The sequence below is a fragment of the Chiloscyllium plagiosum genome, chromosome 7 (genome assembly GCF_004010195.1).
Source record: "Chiloscyllium plagiosum isolate BGI_BamShark_2017 chromosome 7, ASM401019v2, whole genome shotgun sequence".
In the NCBI taxonomy this organism is placed as follows: Eukaryota; Metazoa; Chordata; class Chondrichthyes; order Orectolobiformes; family Hemiscylliidae; genus Chiloscyllium; species Chiloscyllium plagiosum.
In genome coordinates, this window is record NC_057716.1 from 89,632,682 (window position 1) to 89,648,893 (window position 16,212).

Sequence of the window (16,212 nt, forward strand, 5' to 3'; positions counted from 1 at the left end):
GCAGTATACTCCAAATTTCCAAGTAGCTTTGAATTATTTTGGTTTTGCTGCTTTTATTCTGGGCTTAATGATTGTGTGGATGCTGGGGTTAGGTGGTGTGTGTGTATGTATGTGCCTGCAGCTTGAGAGTAATGAAACTGGTAACAAAAGCCTTATAGCTCGCAGTTAAACCGTAGAATAGACTTGCTGGATTAGTTGAAGCCTTAACTGTTAACTGCCAACTCTTTCACACTACTGGTGTCGTTGAATCTGGCAGGTTTACTCCAGGGTTGCTGACAGCTGCATGAGACTCATGCATGAATGAGCATCCCCCTGTTATCTCAGTGTAAAAGTAACTGAAGTGTTGGATACTTTTACAGTGAGTAGGAAATCTGGAAAAATACTGCTTTGGATTGCTGTAAGAAAAATGATTTTGTGGAATATTCAGAATTCTCAAAGCGCATGGCAATAAACATTGTCTAATCTTCTACTTTGCAATTGATCAGTTGTAATATTTTGTCTGTAATTTCTGGAGGTGTTTCTAGGGTGAGATGTACAAGTCGGTTTTGTTGCTAATTTTATTTTGCCACGATGTATTTAATTCATACATGTAAATGTCATGCTATTCCACTTTTGAAAATTCAGGATTTATTCGTCTTCAGGTTTTTTTTGTTATTTGAACAAAATATCTCAACAATTTATTCCAAGTATGCATTCTTTTACAAGTAGGAAAAATCCCTGGCTATAAATGGGTTAAAGCCCTGGTGACATGTATGTACTTCAAACATTTAATTTAGAGTTCTTCATGTGAATGTGGCATTGATTTTTCTCAAACCAAAAGAAACTAATTATAAACTATGTACATATGCACTAATATCACTCCACTAGGAATGTATATAGTCCATTGAAGTGCGAGCATTATCCGCACGCAGCATCATTCAACCTTGTTTGCTGAATGTTCTGTATTTCTCACTTGAATGTGTTTGGTATTCAGCTTCATGATGCACCATGAGCTAAGTTTGCATCAAATCTTTTAACTTCATTCCATTAAAGCGTATGTTGCTTTTGACGAAGGCATGAGAGACCTTTTAATATTTCTGAGATGCCATCTTGACTGGAAAGTTTATTTCCTATGGGCATGTTTACCCTGCACATGTTAAGTACACATGGCCTAAAATGAAAAGGTTTCAAACTTATTTAAACAGGAACATTTTTCTCTATTGTAAGTAACAGTGTGAGTAGAAAATATGCCTGTAGCACCTTTATTGAATGTGTTTTTGAAGAGGCCTGAATTCTTTTGAACTCATGACCATTGGTACCTGTATAGCTGAAGGTTTTATGTATGGACATTTGTTAACTCAGGGTATTACCATTCATTTGCTTCCAGCTTCTCGTCGGCACTCAAGGTCCACCAGTGCACTCTCCACTGCTGATTCAATTGGGCAGCCAGGTGAACAAGTGTTGTTTGCATGCTTGTTCTAATTTCCCCATTTTTTTTCTTCCCATTTGTCATTGGGATTTTCTAACTGTAGCCAGTATTTTTTTCAAGAAGTCATTTTAAGTTGCATACGTGTAAGGACTAATCATAATTGTCATTTTTGGAAGACTATAAGGGAAACAAGTTAAAGCGAGGATGTTGTGATTCCGTACACTTGATGTGTGGATACCAAAGGAATAAATTTATGATCAACTCGTACTATTTTGGGTGAAGAGTAAACACAGTTGCATATACTGTGTGGGACAGATGACAATTATGGTTGCCCAATAGCATACTCTATAGAGCTTTTCTTTTGTCAAGATGAGCATTGTCTTCATTATTTCAGTTGCACCATTTAATATTTTCTGGTGAAATGTGACATTTCATATTGTTCTCTGTGTGGTGGTCATTAATAATGTTATGCTTTTACTCCCCAACATCTCTCTCTCTCTCTCTCTCTTTTTCCCTCCAACCGACTTTATTGTTGTCCTTAAAAAGACTGTTAAATTTTCAGGCAGGTATCCATTTTTGTAGGTTAGTCAGTTCCCATGATTTGGATGCGAGCATAAGAGGTACAGTTAGTAAGTTTGCAGATGACACCAAAATTGGAGGTGTAGTGGACAGCGAAGAGGGTTACCTCAGATTACGACATGATCTTGACCAGATGGGCCAATGGGCTGAGAAGTGGCAGATGGAGTTTAATTCAGATAAATGCGAGGTGCTGCATTTTGGGAAAGCAAATCTTAGCAGGACTTAATACACTTAATAGTAAGGTCCGAGGGAGTGTTGCTGAACAAAGAGACTTTGGAGCGTAGGTTCATAGCCCCTTGAAAGTGAGGTCGCAGGTAGCTAGGATAGTGAAGAAGGCATTTGATATGCTTTTGTTTATTGGTCAGAGTATTGAGTACAGGAATTGGGAGGTCATGTTGTGGCTGTACAGGACATTGTTAGGCCACTGTTGGAATATTAGGTGCAATTCAGGTCGTCTTCCTATTGGAAAGATGTTGTGAAACTTGAAAGGGTTCAGTAAAGATTTACAAGGATGTTGCCAGAGTTGGAGGATTTGAGCTACAGGGAGAAGCTGAACAGGCTGGCGCTGTTTTCTCTGGAGCGTCTGAGGCTGAAGGGTGATGTTATAGAGGTTTGCAAAATTATGAGGGGCATGGATAGGGTAAATAGGCAAAGTCTTTTCCCTGGGGTCAGGGAGTCCAGAACTAGAGGGCATAGGTTTAGGGTGAGAAGGGGAAGATATAAAAGAGACCTGCGCGGCAACTTTTTCACACAGAGGGTGGTACGTGTATGGAATGAGCTGCCAGAGGAAGTGGTGGAGGCTGGTACAATTGCAATATTTAACAGGCATCTGGATGTGTAAATGAATAGGAAAGTTTGGAGGGATATGGGCCGGGTGCTGGCAGGTGTGACTAGATTGGGTTGGGATATCTGGTCGGCACGGACATGTTGGACCGAACGGTCTGTTTCCATGCTGTACATTTCTATGACTGTAGTAAAGTACTGATGAACAGTTGCTATTGAAAAGCTTATTTTTCATAATTGCCAAATGAAAGTATAGCTTTCTTTTGTGCTTAAATGTAATTGATATCTGATCAATCTTCATAAACTGTCAAATAAGGGGGGAAAATGAATTATTCTAACTTATTTGCCCTAATAAATTGCTATAATAGGTCTCTTACTCTATTCACGTTATGAAAATGGAACATTTCTACCATGAACAAATGTTTGGTTAGTTTAATTTTTGGGTTTATTAGTCAACACAAGTTTAATTAGCAACTTACAGCTAACATTATCATTGTATACATCATAAACATGATATTTATCTATTAATTTGAAAGCATGTTTGTCAATTCATATGATAGATTTCCAGTTTACCAATTTGGTATAAAACTGAAAATACGACATGTATACGTTATGTAATGAGCGAGCACTCCGTAACATGGCAAATTGAAAATCTACCTCTGCACAAGTGGTAGCTATATTTTATTTTAGCAAGCTAGGTAAGTTGTTGGAAGGAATCCTGAGGGATAAGATTTAGTTGTATTTGGAAAGGCAAGTACAGATTAAGGGTAGTCAACATGGCTGTGTACTTGCTAAATCATGTCTCACTAACTTGATTGAAGAAGTAAAGAAGAGGATTGACTAAGGCAGAGCAGTGGACTTGACCTATGTACACTTCAGTAAGGTGTTTGACAAGGTTCCTCATGGTAAACTGGTTAACAAGGTTAGGTCACATGGAATACAGGGAGAACTAGCCATTTGGATACAGAACTGACTCAACGGAGGGTGGTTTTGGAGGGTTGCTTTTCAGACTGTTGGCCTGTGACCAACGGTGTGCCACAAGGATCGGTGCTGGGTCCACTGCTTTTTGTCATTTATATAAATGATTTGGATTTGAACATAGGAGGTATAACTAGCAAGTTTGCGAGATGATGCCACAATTGGAGGTGTAGTGGATAGCAAAGAAAGTTACCTCAGAGTCCAAAGGAATCTTGATCGGATGGGGCAATGGACCAAGGAGTGGCAGATGGAATTTAATTCAGATAAATGTGAGGTGCTGCATTTTGGAAAGGCAAATCAGGGTAGGACTTATACACTTAATGGTAAGGTTCTGGGGAGTCTTGTGGAACAAAGAGAACTTGGAGTGCAGGTTCATAGTTCCTTGAAAGTGGAATTGCAGGGCAAGAGGATAGTGAAGGCAGCATTTAGTATGCTTGCATTTATTGGTCAGCGCATTTAATGCAAGAGTTGGGAGGTCATGTTATGGCTGTTCTGGACGTTGGTTTAGACCACTTTTGGAATATTATATGCAGTTCTGGTCTCCCTCCTATAGGAAGGATGTTATGAAAGTTGAAAGGGTTCAGAAAAAATTGACAAGGATTTGAGCTACAGGGAAATCAACTACAGCTGAATAGGCTGGGGCTGTTTTCTCTGGAGTTTCGGAGGCTGAGGGGTGACTTTATTGTGGTTTATAAAATCATGAGGGGTGTGGACGGGGTAAATGGACAAGGTCTTTTCTGTGGGGTGGGGGAAGTCCAGAACTAGAGGGCGCATAGGCTTAGGGTGGGTGGGGGAAGATTTAAAAATGACCTGAGGGGAAATGTTTTCATGAAGAGGGTGGTGCATTGTATGCAATAAGCTGCCAGAGAAAGTGGTGGAGGCTGGTACAATTACACATTTAAAAGGCATCTGGATGGGAATATGAATAGGAAGGGTTTAAAAGGATATGGGCCAAGTGCTGGCAAATGGAACTAGATTAATTTAGGAAAGCTTTCTTCATGGACGAGTTGGACCGAAGGGTCTGTTTCTGTGCTGTACATCTCTGTGACTCTATAACCTGTTCGGAGATGGTTTGGAGGTGCCAATGTTGGACTATAATCTGGTGTTGTGTGATTTTTAACTCTGTTCAGAGAGATTATTACTCAGCTCTGGAGCAAGTCAACATGAAGCAAAGCTACTGGCTCAGAGGTAGGGATGTTATCTATTGCATCACATGAGTCTACATCTGTGGAATTGAATGACTGAACACCCGTTTAAGCTGGAGTATTTAAAAAGAAACAGGAAACACCTGGTTTGTGAAAGGTGTTTGGACCTTCAAAACTGGATGGTGGAAAGACCCTTCTATAACAGTTCTATTTGCTTCCCTTCTGTAACCTTTAGCTTCACCTTCTCTCATTTTTCTCCCGTGTTTGTACTAATTCTTGTTTTGGGTCTGGATTTTTAAAAATTGTATTTAACCAATATGTGTTTTCAGCTTGATCATGAAGTTCAACACAAACAAAAATGATAATTTTTCAGGTCTTCAGCTGATTTTCCTTTTGAAAATAGTGATACATATACTGTAGAGTTTATTTTTTTTTTCACAATAATATGAACCAGAAATTGTTAACTGAGAGTCCATTCTGTTTTGCAATAAAAGAGTGGAAAACACTCTCCCTTGCAACGATGCTGCTAATTCTAATAAGGTTACTGTTGGCCAATAAATGCTGCTATCTCTGCTCGATTTCTTCTCATTCCTCAGAGTTCTCACCCTCACACGCATACACGTACACACACAATCTCTCCCCCCCCTCCCCCCACCATAAAAAGCCATCATTTGTATATATTTTAGCACACGTCTCTACCCTTCCTATGTAGAGAAGATGTATAGCTGTACTGGAATATGCAAGATCTTTGAATGGTTTTCTTTGTTAGTATTTTGAACAAGGGTTTGTTTATCGTTACTGTTGGAACCCACAGGACATCTGTTTTCAACTATTACATTAAATATGTAGATTGGGGACAACAGGCACTACAGAAGGAATGTCTGCTGATAATCTATTAATGTATCATTGGTGATGCTACACCTGGCCATGGCTACTGGATTTGATATCTGTACTGCAGTCCAGTCTGGAACTTCCCTGTCCACCTCCCTACGTGGAAGGATTGGGCTTTCTATAATAAAAGTTCTGGTAGTAAGCCTCTTCGAAAGGTATCAGTTGAACAAGGGCCAAATACAGGTCAAAATTAGCAATTCAGGTCTAATGACTCTCTTAATAGCCAACTTCCCCTGAAGTTCAAGTAATCTTATTAACTTGTAACGACTTAATTGCAAATTTCAGCTTCTTCAAGCAGTAACATTAAAAATGTTGAGAAAAATCTAAATGTGATGAGTGGTGTTGCACAGATGCATGCTATAAATCTAAATGACAACTTAAATTTCTGTTGCACTTTCAACTTGTGTCTTTTTAAAATTGGACGTTGTTACCCAGTTTCTAATCATTTGAAATATTAATGATTCAGTATGAATAAAGACATGTATTCACTTGAAGTCGACAATATAAGTGCACATTCAGTCTCGCAAACTGAATTAATCTGTGATGAGGCTGTTATTGTATATGTAGTTAGCAACAAGTGAAACAAAATTTATTTTTTACTTTTGGTGTTTTATATTTCACTATTTACTGACCCACCATAAGGGCTCTTGGGGCGCTGTGGTAGTGTCCCTACCTTTTGAGCTAGAAGACCCAGGTTCAAGTCTGACCTGCTCCAGAGGTATGCTGTACATTGGTAAAAACAGACATGTGCTCTGACCTAAATTAATATGTAAATAGATCGCCTATATAGACCCCGGTGAATCCAGCAACTGATCCTCCTTTTGCAAACGCAAAATGAAATTAAAAGTCTAAATATTAACACTTTTCTACATATCTCAGTACGTGACAACATTAAACCAAACTCATTGCCAAAGTGGAAGCCATTTTTTGTGTCAAGTGTATTTAAACCAAAACTGTGTCCCCCTTTGAAAATACTCCGAATATTTATTTTGAATAATCTTTTAATGTTGGACCATAAGTAATAGGAGCAGGAGTAGGTTGTTTGGCCCCTTGATCCTGCTCTGTTAATCAGTAGGATCATAGCTGATCCAACACTCCTCCAACACTGTGTTGCCCTTTCGCCATTATCCGTCATTCCCATACTGACCAAGAATCTATGTCTATAAGATCTTTGGCCAAACCGTCTTTAGTTGCAAAATTGAGGTGTGCTTAGTTGCGCTAGAACAGGATCAAGGGACTGAATGGCTTACTCCTGATCCTCTATTTGCTTGACTGGGAATAGCATGAGAAATAATTCCTAACTTAAGGTTACGTGTGTTGTGTTGCAACTTTAAATTCAGGAGTCAAATCCATTTGTCGTCATATCTGCTCCTGGTAGCCGAAATTAGTGTAATTTGAGAAATGGAACCTTGTTTTAAGAACTCAGTTTAACTCAACATTTTCACTTTTCTTAGATCGATACGGGCTTGGACAAGCTGGTCGATTGCCTCCTACAGTAAATGCCATGAGGGTTCTCAACACAAGCACAGAGGTGGAGGCTGCTGTTGCAGATGCCTTGGTAATATTCAATTGAATAGCTAAGTGCAGAAATGAAACAAAAGTTCAGCCTTACAAAGTATTATTTGCACATTCTTATGGATTTTCTTTTTTGCAACTCCGATGTTAGATGTCTTTCAAACTATCAATGTTACTGCTTTCTTTTTCTCGGAGGCAGTAGTTGATTTTTCTGTGGAATCGTCTTGCTGTGACAGCAGTTAATTTCTAGTTCTCTTTTGGTCCATCTTTTCTTTCTTTTTGTCTTTGCTTCCTAATACATTCCTTTGATCTCATCTAGCTGTCTTGCTATCTTTTCTCCTTATCCTATATGACACCCTTGCTCTTGCCTTCTCTTCCTTACTCTGTCCCAAGCTAAAAATCTCGCAACGTCAGGGTATAGTTCAACAGGTTTATTTAGAAGCACTAGCTTTCGGAGTGCTGCTCCTTCATCATTCTCCACAACCACCTGATGAAGGAGCAGCGCTCCGGAAGCTAGTGTTTCCAAATAAACCTGTCGTACCATAACCTAGTGTTGTGTGATTTTTAACTTTGTACACCCCAGTCCAACACTGCTGTCTCCAAATCATTACTCGATCCCCACATGCGAGAACCTGATGGAGAGTTTCAGAGCATCAAAGGTGTTGGCAGGTCCTGACGTTCCATTTAAATAAAATTAAAATTTATTTTTGCCTGGCATTAGTTTCTGTTGTTGAATGGTGCCAAGCAGAGGTACAGTCAGCTCATTGCTATGAGTTTTGATTTTCCAGGTCTCTCATTTTGAGCACATTATTGAAGTATGGTTACGATATCAGTAATTGGTTTTGTTTCTTATCTATCATTGGCCTGTACAAAGGCAAGATAAATCTTGGTCACCCTCTGCCGACTGCCGTATTCATGTCATTTGTTGATATGGTAGCAGGATTTTGTTACATCCATTATACCCATTTATTTAAACTTCTCTGAAAGTAAGCAACTCAATCATTTTTCAAGTGCTTTATCTGTTTTGTGTTTGACATGCTTTAATGAATTCATCATTCTGTTGTAAAAATATGCAATTATTCTTCTTTTGACATAATTCTTTGTACTTTCTCCCCATAAAATTGTTGTGCTGCAAACAGCTGTTAGGAGACTCCAGGACTAAGGTAGTGCTGCTTTTTGATCCTGTTTTCTTCCAATCATTCTGTTATTTCTTTGCTATTTTATTCTTTCAGACCCTTAGAATAAATACATACAAATAACAGATCAGAGGTACATTTCATTATAGAGTTGTGGATGTCTTTGACTGCATTGCTATCTTGTTGTTTTGTTACAGAACTTTGAAACCTCAACCAGTGAGGCTTTTGAGTCTTATTTAGATGCATGGTAACAATTGAGTCATGAGTTAATTAGACATTTACTGCTGTGAGCAAATCAGCCGCAAATGAGTGATTACGAAGGGGGAGTTGGATTGTCAAAGCACACAGTTTCTTCACCTCTTAGGCTTATGTTTAAATTCAATCCAGTTTGGGTTGAGGGAAATTTCTTTTGTCATCACTTTAAATCCAATTAGAATTTAGGTTGGCTGATATTGGCCCAGTCCTTAAAGTAAAAGCAGAAAATATGGAAACGTACAGAGCAGCTTAGAACAACTAAGTGAATGTTTCTGATGTGGATCCATCTTTAAAAGCTGTTTTGAAGAAGGCTGTACATGAGTCGTCACTTTACCTGTTCCCTCCTTAATCCTCATCCTTCTGCTGTTTATTTCCAGAATCTTGCTTTTTTTTTAAAAAAAGTGCAGATACTGGAAATCTGAATTATTTTCCTTTTTGGTGGTCCTTAATGCAAATAGATCCAAAGCAGAAAACTGTCTATTGATAATCTATTTAGTTTTCAGCATAAATATTCATAACATTAATGTAAATCAAAGAAATATTAATGCCAGAAGAGACATTCCACACTTTATTTTTCGTATCGAAAGATCTGTTGTTTTATGTATTACAACATGCTTTCATTTTTTTAAATATATAAAGTATGGCATTAAGTATGTTCAATAATTCTAATTCAATAGGTGAAGGAATGGAGTTTATTTTCCCTCCAGACAGGTTCAATTAAAGAGATGTGTTGGAATTGGGTCGATTTTATACCTGAAAGCAACAAAATGCTGGAAATCATAGCAGGTCAGGCAGCATCCATGGAGAGAGAGCAAGCTAATGTTTGGAGTCTAGATGATTTTTCAGAGCTCTGATGAAGAGTCATCTGGTCTCAAAACATTAGCATGCTCTCTCTCCATGGATGCTGCCTGACCTATGATCTCCAGCATTTGTTTTCAGTACAGATTCCAGCACCTGCAGTAATTTACTCCCTACTTGTTTTTTACCTGCCTGGTTTTGCAGACAATAAAATTAGCCTGATTTTAGCATGCAAAAATTAACCCACTGAGTGGGTTAAGTTAAAATGGCTCCAAAAAAGTTCTGGCAATGTAACATTCATTTTTGTAAAACTCTGTTCCAAAAACAAGTACCAAAGTTTGAAGCTATGCATTCAGATAGTCTATTGAAGATTTGCTAAATACTATAGTATAAAGAATGCCAGAAGTAATGATGGGGTTGTGACTTCCACATATTTATATAACAGACCTATAATTGCTGTAGGACTGTATTCTAGGCTAAGTGTGCCCCTGGGTGTTGATGTTTTAATTATTTTGTATGTGTTTTCAGAGTTTTTTTTAAACTAAGATGTCAGTTTTGAATGCACAGTACTTTTTTTTCCACATTTGAATGCTGTTATGACTTAACTGGACCTGAGGCTGAGTGTGCAAATGATCTGTTTTTGAGATGGGAAATGTCTTTCTCTAAATTGAGGGAGTAAGCAGGGCTTCTGTGGAATCATCTGACTGGGTCGAAAAATGTTTCACAGTTGCAGGTGTGCTCATAGAGAAAATTAGCACTTGGGAGTTTCATTTTTTCCTAATCAAAAGATGTGACGATAGCCCTGCAGTGGATGTAGTGTGCAAGAATGTCAAGAAAGCTTTTGACAAAGTATCAAATAGGAGATTGCTAGAGAAGGTCAGGAATACGATCCAGATCATGCTGTCATGGCTAAGGGACTGCATAGGTGGGATGGCAGTAATTAGTAATGAAGTCATTATTTCAGATTCCCTATAATGGGGTGGGCTGAAATTTCTGTCGAAGTGTCAGAGTAAAGGACATCACACAGTAGGTGCGAAACAATTTGGAGGGAGAAGGGGTGTGAGCACGAACGTTTTGCATGCTAATGTCATATGGCCTAAATAATAAGCACCTCTATAGTCACACATTCAGGAGCTAGAGAAAGAAGTTTATGTTTGAATGAAGTGATCTGTAGATTGCTCCTAATTCCATGTGTCAGTGAGAGTAGAAACCAGAAGATGGGTGAGATCAATGTGTGGCCTTTAATATGGCTCAGGAAGGCAGGCTTCAGATTCTTTGGGCATTAGGACCAGCTGATCTAGTTAAAAAGGATAGGTTGTCCCTCAACATGACTGGATCTGAAGTTCCCATGTGGAAGTTCACTGGTATGGATGAAGAGTATTTGAACTAAATTAGCATGAGGTGTACAAAAATGGAAAAGATGAATAAGGTGCCTAAAGTGAGACTTGGATAAAACTGCCGAAAGAAGCATTGCAATCATGCCCAATAAGAGCTGACTAACACAGACAGAGAGGAAATAAATGCAGATTTAAAATTTCTGTACATAAATGTACAGTGTAGTGAATAAGATTGGTAAGTTACAACACAAATTGCCTTGTGGGAATATAATCTGATGATGATAATATAACTTTAACGTAGTGAGAACCAGTGCTTAATATTCAATGGTACAAAGTGTGCAGAAGGATACAGAAGGGAAAAAACAAAGTCGGGGTGTGACAGGACAGATGACGGGAGAATGATATTGTGATGGAAAGAGAGAATGTCATCGATAAGGACAGAATCTGTTTGGTTAAAACTGAGAAATAAGAAAGGCATTATCATACTGCAGGACTATTAGCTTCCAAATAATGAGAGTCGGGGAAGGAGACAGAAAAGTAAATCTTTAAGGAAATCACAGACATGCAAAGACTTTAGAATGGTAACATTGGGGAATATTCATTACCTGGATAATGTTAGAGGAAGAGTAAAGAAGAGGGGAAATGCTGAAATATGTTTCGGAGAATTTCTTTGAACATATTCTTGATGCAGCCAAAAAGGCAGCTTTGCATGATCTGTGCTGGGGAACGAAAGGCTCCCAGTGCACAAATTGTCTGTGTAGAATATCTGGGTAAGAAAGTGATCATAGTATCAGAAACTTTAAGTGAATAATGGTGAAGAGCATAGAGCCTATTAAAGCAGGACTTTTAAACAGGGAGAAAATAATAATATAGAAAGTTTGTGGTAGGGTAGAAGTCAGGAGAGATTAAATGATAAAAGGAATGATGGTGCAAGGCAAAAGTGATGTGTCAAGGAAATACACAAAAAAGAAGTCTGAAAGTGGTAGCAACGATTGTCATTATTCATGGTTGCTGTCTGAAAACATTTAAGAGCAGTGGTTATGATGTGAAATAGTTGAACATTTCAGGTGAAAGATGAGCTTGTTGTTTCTTTGAGCTTCAGTTGAACTTCATTTGGAGAATGGAGACACAGCTGAATTAAACTGAGAGTGATATGAGTCATTAAAATACTGATAACTGGTTGTGCTGAATAGACTGTTTTCGTTATGTAAGCTGCTTTTATTTACAATATCTATTTTGATGTCAGCTCATAACATGAGCTAAACAATGGGAGATGGTTCATATTGATAAAACTTTATGAAACATAGCTTTCTTGAAAACCTATTTGAGGATTCATTTATATCTATCCAGATGTTTTTTCGCAACTGAAGCTAAGATATTGTCTCCTTTGAAAGAGTGCATTTAAGAACGAACCTTTGTTCCTTTTTCCTGAATACTATTTAAATTAAATGTCAAACTTCAAACAGGGTTTTAATTTTTTTTGTTGAAAGCATAAAACAATAAATTCTAGCCTAGATGTTGTTTTGCTCACGTACATGGGTTTGTGAACATAGGTTAGGAAGAAAAGCAAGTGAATTAGTGAAAAGTAGTGATTGTAATACTTTCACAATCACCTCATTTTGGTTTACAAGTGTAAAATCTGTGGGAGGGTGACAGTTATTTGTATTATAAAATAATCCCAATCGGGCATGTTTGCATTTATATGCCCCATGATTGTGCTGTTCCAATTCTTTGAACGATTTTCCTGAAGTGGTGTTAGGCTTAGCTTTTCTTTTGAACAAATAAACTGATAATCTTGAACACGTTTTAAACATCTACAAATTCACAATATGTATAAATATGCATTTCGATTTTGTTTGCGGTTAATAAAACAATGCTTTATTTTCACTTTTAGAAAAAACCCGTGAGAAGGCGATATGAGCCATATGGGATGTACTCTGATGATGATGCAAACAGTGATGCATCTAGCGCTTGTTCAGAGCGGTCATATGGCTCCAGAAATGGAGGCATTCCACACTACCTGCGTCAAACAGAGGATGTGGCTGAGGTCTTAAACCACTGTGCTAGTTCAAATTGGTCTGAGAGAAAAGAGGGACTTGTCGGCCTTCAAAATCTGTTGAAAAGTCAGAGGACATTAAGGTGAGGTCCTATAAAATCTACTATCATGTTGCAGGATCCTTTCAACTTACTTTTCAAACCATTCAGTTATTTTCATAGCTTGTGTTAAAATAATTAACTGTAGTAAATTAATTCTTCTCAGTTTGGCACTATCACCATGTATCCAGAAGTAGAAGTAATGTAATAAGTTAAAACTGATTTGAAATTTGGGGTTTTCCAGTCATCAGGCTTAATGTTAGCCTTCACTAATTTAAAATGTGTTTGTATTCTTAATTGAATTAAAAAAAACTTCAGTGCAAACGTTTGAATCTATCAAGGTGGAATTTTGGAACTGAGTTGTTAGTTCTTAATTGAATTCTTATCAATTGAATTCTAGATAGATTCATTAAAGTTTAGAAGGCTGAGGGGAGATCTATTAGAAACTTAGAAGATAATGCATGGCTTAGAAATGGTGGGTGCTGGGAATTTGTTTCTATCAGGCAGGGATACTAGGACCTGTGGGCACAGCCTTAGAATTAGAGGGTGTCAACTTAGAATGGAAATAAGGAGACATCTCTTCAGGTAGAGGGTGGTGGGCGTGTGAAATTTATTACCACGGAGCACCGTGGAGGCCGGGACGTTAAATGTCTTCAAGACAGAGACTGATAAATTCTTAATCTCGCAAGGAATTAAAGGGATATGGGAGAGTGCGGGTAAGTGGTATTGAAATGCCCATCAGCCATGATCGAATGGTGGAGTGGACTCGATGGGCCGAATGGCGTTACTTCCACTCCTATTTCTTATGGTCTAAATCTGATGAAGGTCATATAAACTGGCAACTAAAAATTAAAATTATCCTGTTCCGACTATGTTAAAACATTTTAATAACAGGCAGAATTTTATTTATTTTTCCATTGCTGTAATTTGTAAGTCGAGAAAGAAAGCAAGTTATCAACCACCTGACTTGATCTAATGTGACAATACATGTTTTTAATGAACATATTTTGTATTCATTTATAGCCGAGTTGAATTGAAGCGATTGTGTGAGATTTTCACTCGTATGTTTGCAGATCCTCATAGCAAGGTAACTTCTAGTAGAATGGCATTCATGAGAGCAACTTTCTGCATGTACATATAAATAACTGTGTGTGGTGTGAATGCATGCGGCATTTTAAGTATTTGTTTACATTGGACCATATATGGAAGATTGTCTCAAAAATGTGCTGTGTTTTTAATTCCTTGATTAGAGCAATGCAGGGCATTTGTAAATATAGACTATATGAAGAGTTAGTCATCAGAAAAGATACAATTTTTGGGGTGGCACAGTGGTTAGCACTGCTGTCTCACAGCGCCAGAGACTTGGGTTCAATTCCCGCCTCTGTGTGGAGTTTGCACATTCTCTCCGTGTCTGCGTGGGTTTCCTCCGGGTGCTCCGGTTTCCTCCCACAGTCCAAAAAAATGTGCAGGTCAGGTGAATTGGCCATGCAAAATTGCCCGTAGTGTTAGGTGAGGGGGCAAATGTAAGGGAATGGGTCTGGGTGGGTTGCTCGTCGGAGGGTCGGTGTGGACTTGTTGGGCCGAATGGCCTGTTTCCACACTGTAAGTAATTAATCAATTTTTAAAAGATGTGTTCTTTAAAAATAACATGCATATTTTCCAGTCAGGATTTGATTTTTCAAAATTTGTTTAGTTAGTAATCCCTATACAATTGTAACCTACCTCTTCTAACCTGCAGCAGTAGAAAAGAACCTCTAAAGCTAATTTTGAAACATAACTTCCTAAAATGGTTTTGTGTAAACCCTAGTCCAAATGATAACCTATTTGATGAATGTTGGTGAAGTAAGCAATTACTTAATTGTACTTGGAAGTTAAATAACAAGAAATTATTAAAATGATATACTCTAATTTCTACTTTGGAATGTAGCGAGCATGGGAGTTTGTTAGTAATTTGTTTGTAATTTGCTTAGCTTTGTCCAAAAGCCTGTGTTTTATGAAGTGATTACTGAACGTTAGTAACCATTGCAAAGCACTGTTGCTTTTAAGCCTACTGCATTAATCAATAATTTGTTTTCTTGCATGTCCTGTCCTTTGTTGGAACTCACAACAGAGAGTAAGTGTTGTTTTTACTGTTTATCACAAACTAACAAATAATGAGGCTATTGAAAAATACTTTCTTATTTGCTGAGGAAGTTTGTTTCAAACCCTATTGCAAAGCTAAATCTCAATTACTGGAGTAGCTGCTGAAAGTTTAAAATGTGGCGTCCTTTATATTTAAGGAGTAATACAAATACCTTATTCTGACCACTCAAGCTAAGTTGCAAGATATTACATTAAAGTTTTTAAAATATAATGTCAGAAGAATGAAATAAAATTAGCACTGCTAACTTAATCTAGTTTAAAGTAATATTTGGTCAGATTTGCTTCTTCATTCCACCAAGAATTCTCATGTAAAACACAAAATTTTCATTATTTATTCTTTTATGGACTACCCATAGCATGCCTCTGGAGACTATCTTTAATTCCACTTGGTTCCATCCTTTCTTGGGGATAAAACTTGAGATCATGACCTCTTAACTGTAGATGCCTCAGTCCTTTTACTCTGGTTACTTATCTCATGCTTCCACATTACTTCATCTGGTTTCTTTCTTTTGTAATCAGACAATGTGTTTCCCCTGTAAATTCTCCTACTGGCGTCAAATCAAGCAATTTTTCAAATAAGATTTGAAGCTGTAATTAAGCCTTGCCCATCTCAGCACATGCTCAGTATTGAAGTCAGTGTTTTTTTTTCTCCGCCTACAGTGCATGTCTTATTTGTCGTTTACTTCGACGGTGTTCCCTTGGTGTAATGCGAACACAATAGGTTTAAATTGCAAGTAACCTTTCCAGCAGGTACCCAGATAAATTGAAAGGAGAAGACCTACTCAAATACCTCCCATCATCCGTGATGATATAGCCGGCTGTGAATTTTGTTGAAACTGACCTTTCAGTTCATTATCCCTCATTTGCTATTTCTTTGATCTGGTGAGGTAAATAGTTTGTATACCCCCCTTGTAAGTTTTCAGAGTATGTTAAATGTTTTTAAACAAATTTAGCTCCAAGACAAAAACATCACCACACTTCTTTGCAAACATTGAGTAGGCATTGTGTGAATAATTCTTCAACTAGCTAGTTTTGCCTACTATTTTGTCATGATTTGGAGACGCCAGTGTTGGACTGGCGTGGACAAAGTTAAAAATCACACAACACCAGGTTATAGTCCAACAGGTTTATTTGGAAGCACTAGCTTTCGG

At 37.9% G+C, this 16,212-nt stretch overlaps 1 protein-coding gene across 1 annotated transcript in view; it reads left to right on the forward strand.

Annotated features, from left to right (window-relative positions):
• The window catches only part of clasp1a (cytoplasmic linker associated protein 1a), a gene marked incomplete at its 5' end in the record, with an annotated part of 162,130 nt that overhangs the window by 70,153 nt on the left and 75,765 nt on the right, over window positions 1-16,212 (forward strand). The window contains 6 exons of the mRNA XM_043694200.1: window positions 1,367-1,429; window positions 7,239-7,342; window positions 8,439-8,462; window positions 12,720-12,964; window positions 13,943-14,006; window positions 15,030-15,032. Of these exons, the coding sequence (XP_043550135.1) occupies window positions 1,367-1,429; window positions 7,239-7,342; window positions 8,439-8,462; window positions 12,720-12,964; window positions 13,943-14,006; window positions 15,030-15,032 (503 nt within the window). The remainder of the gene's footprint in view (window positions 1-1,366; window positions 1,430-7,238; window positions 7,343-8,438; window positions 8,463-12,719; window positions 12,965-13,942; window positions 14,007-15,029; window positions 15,033-16,212) is intronic.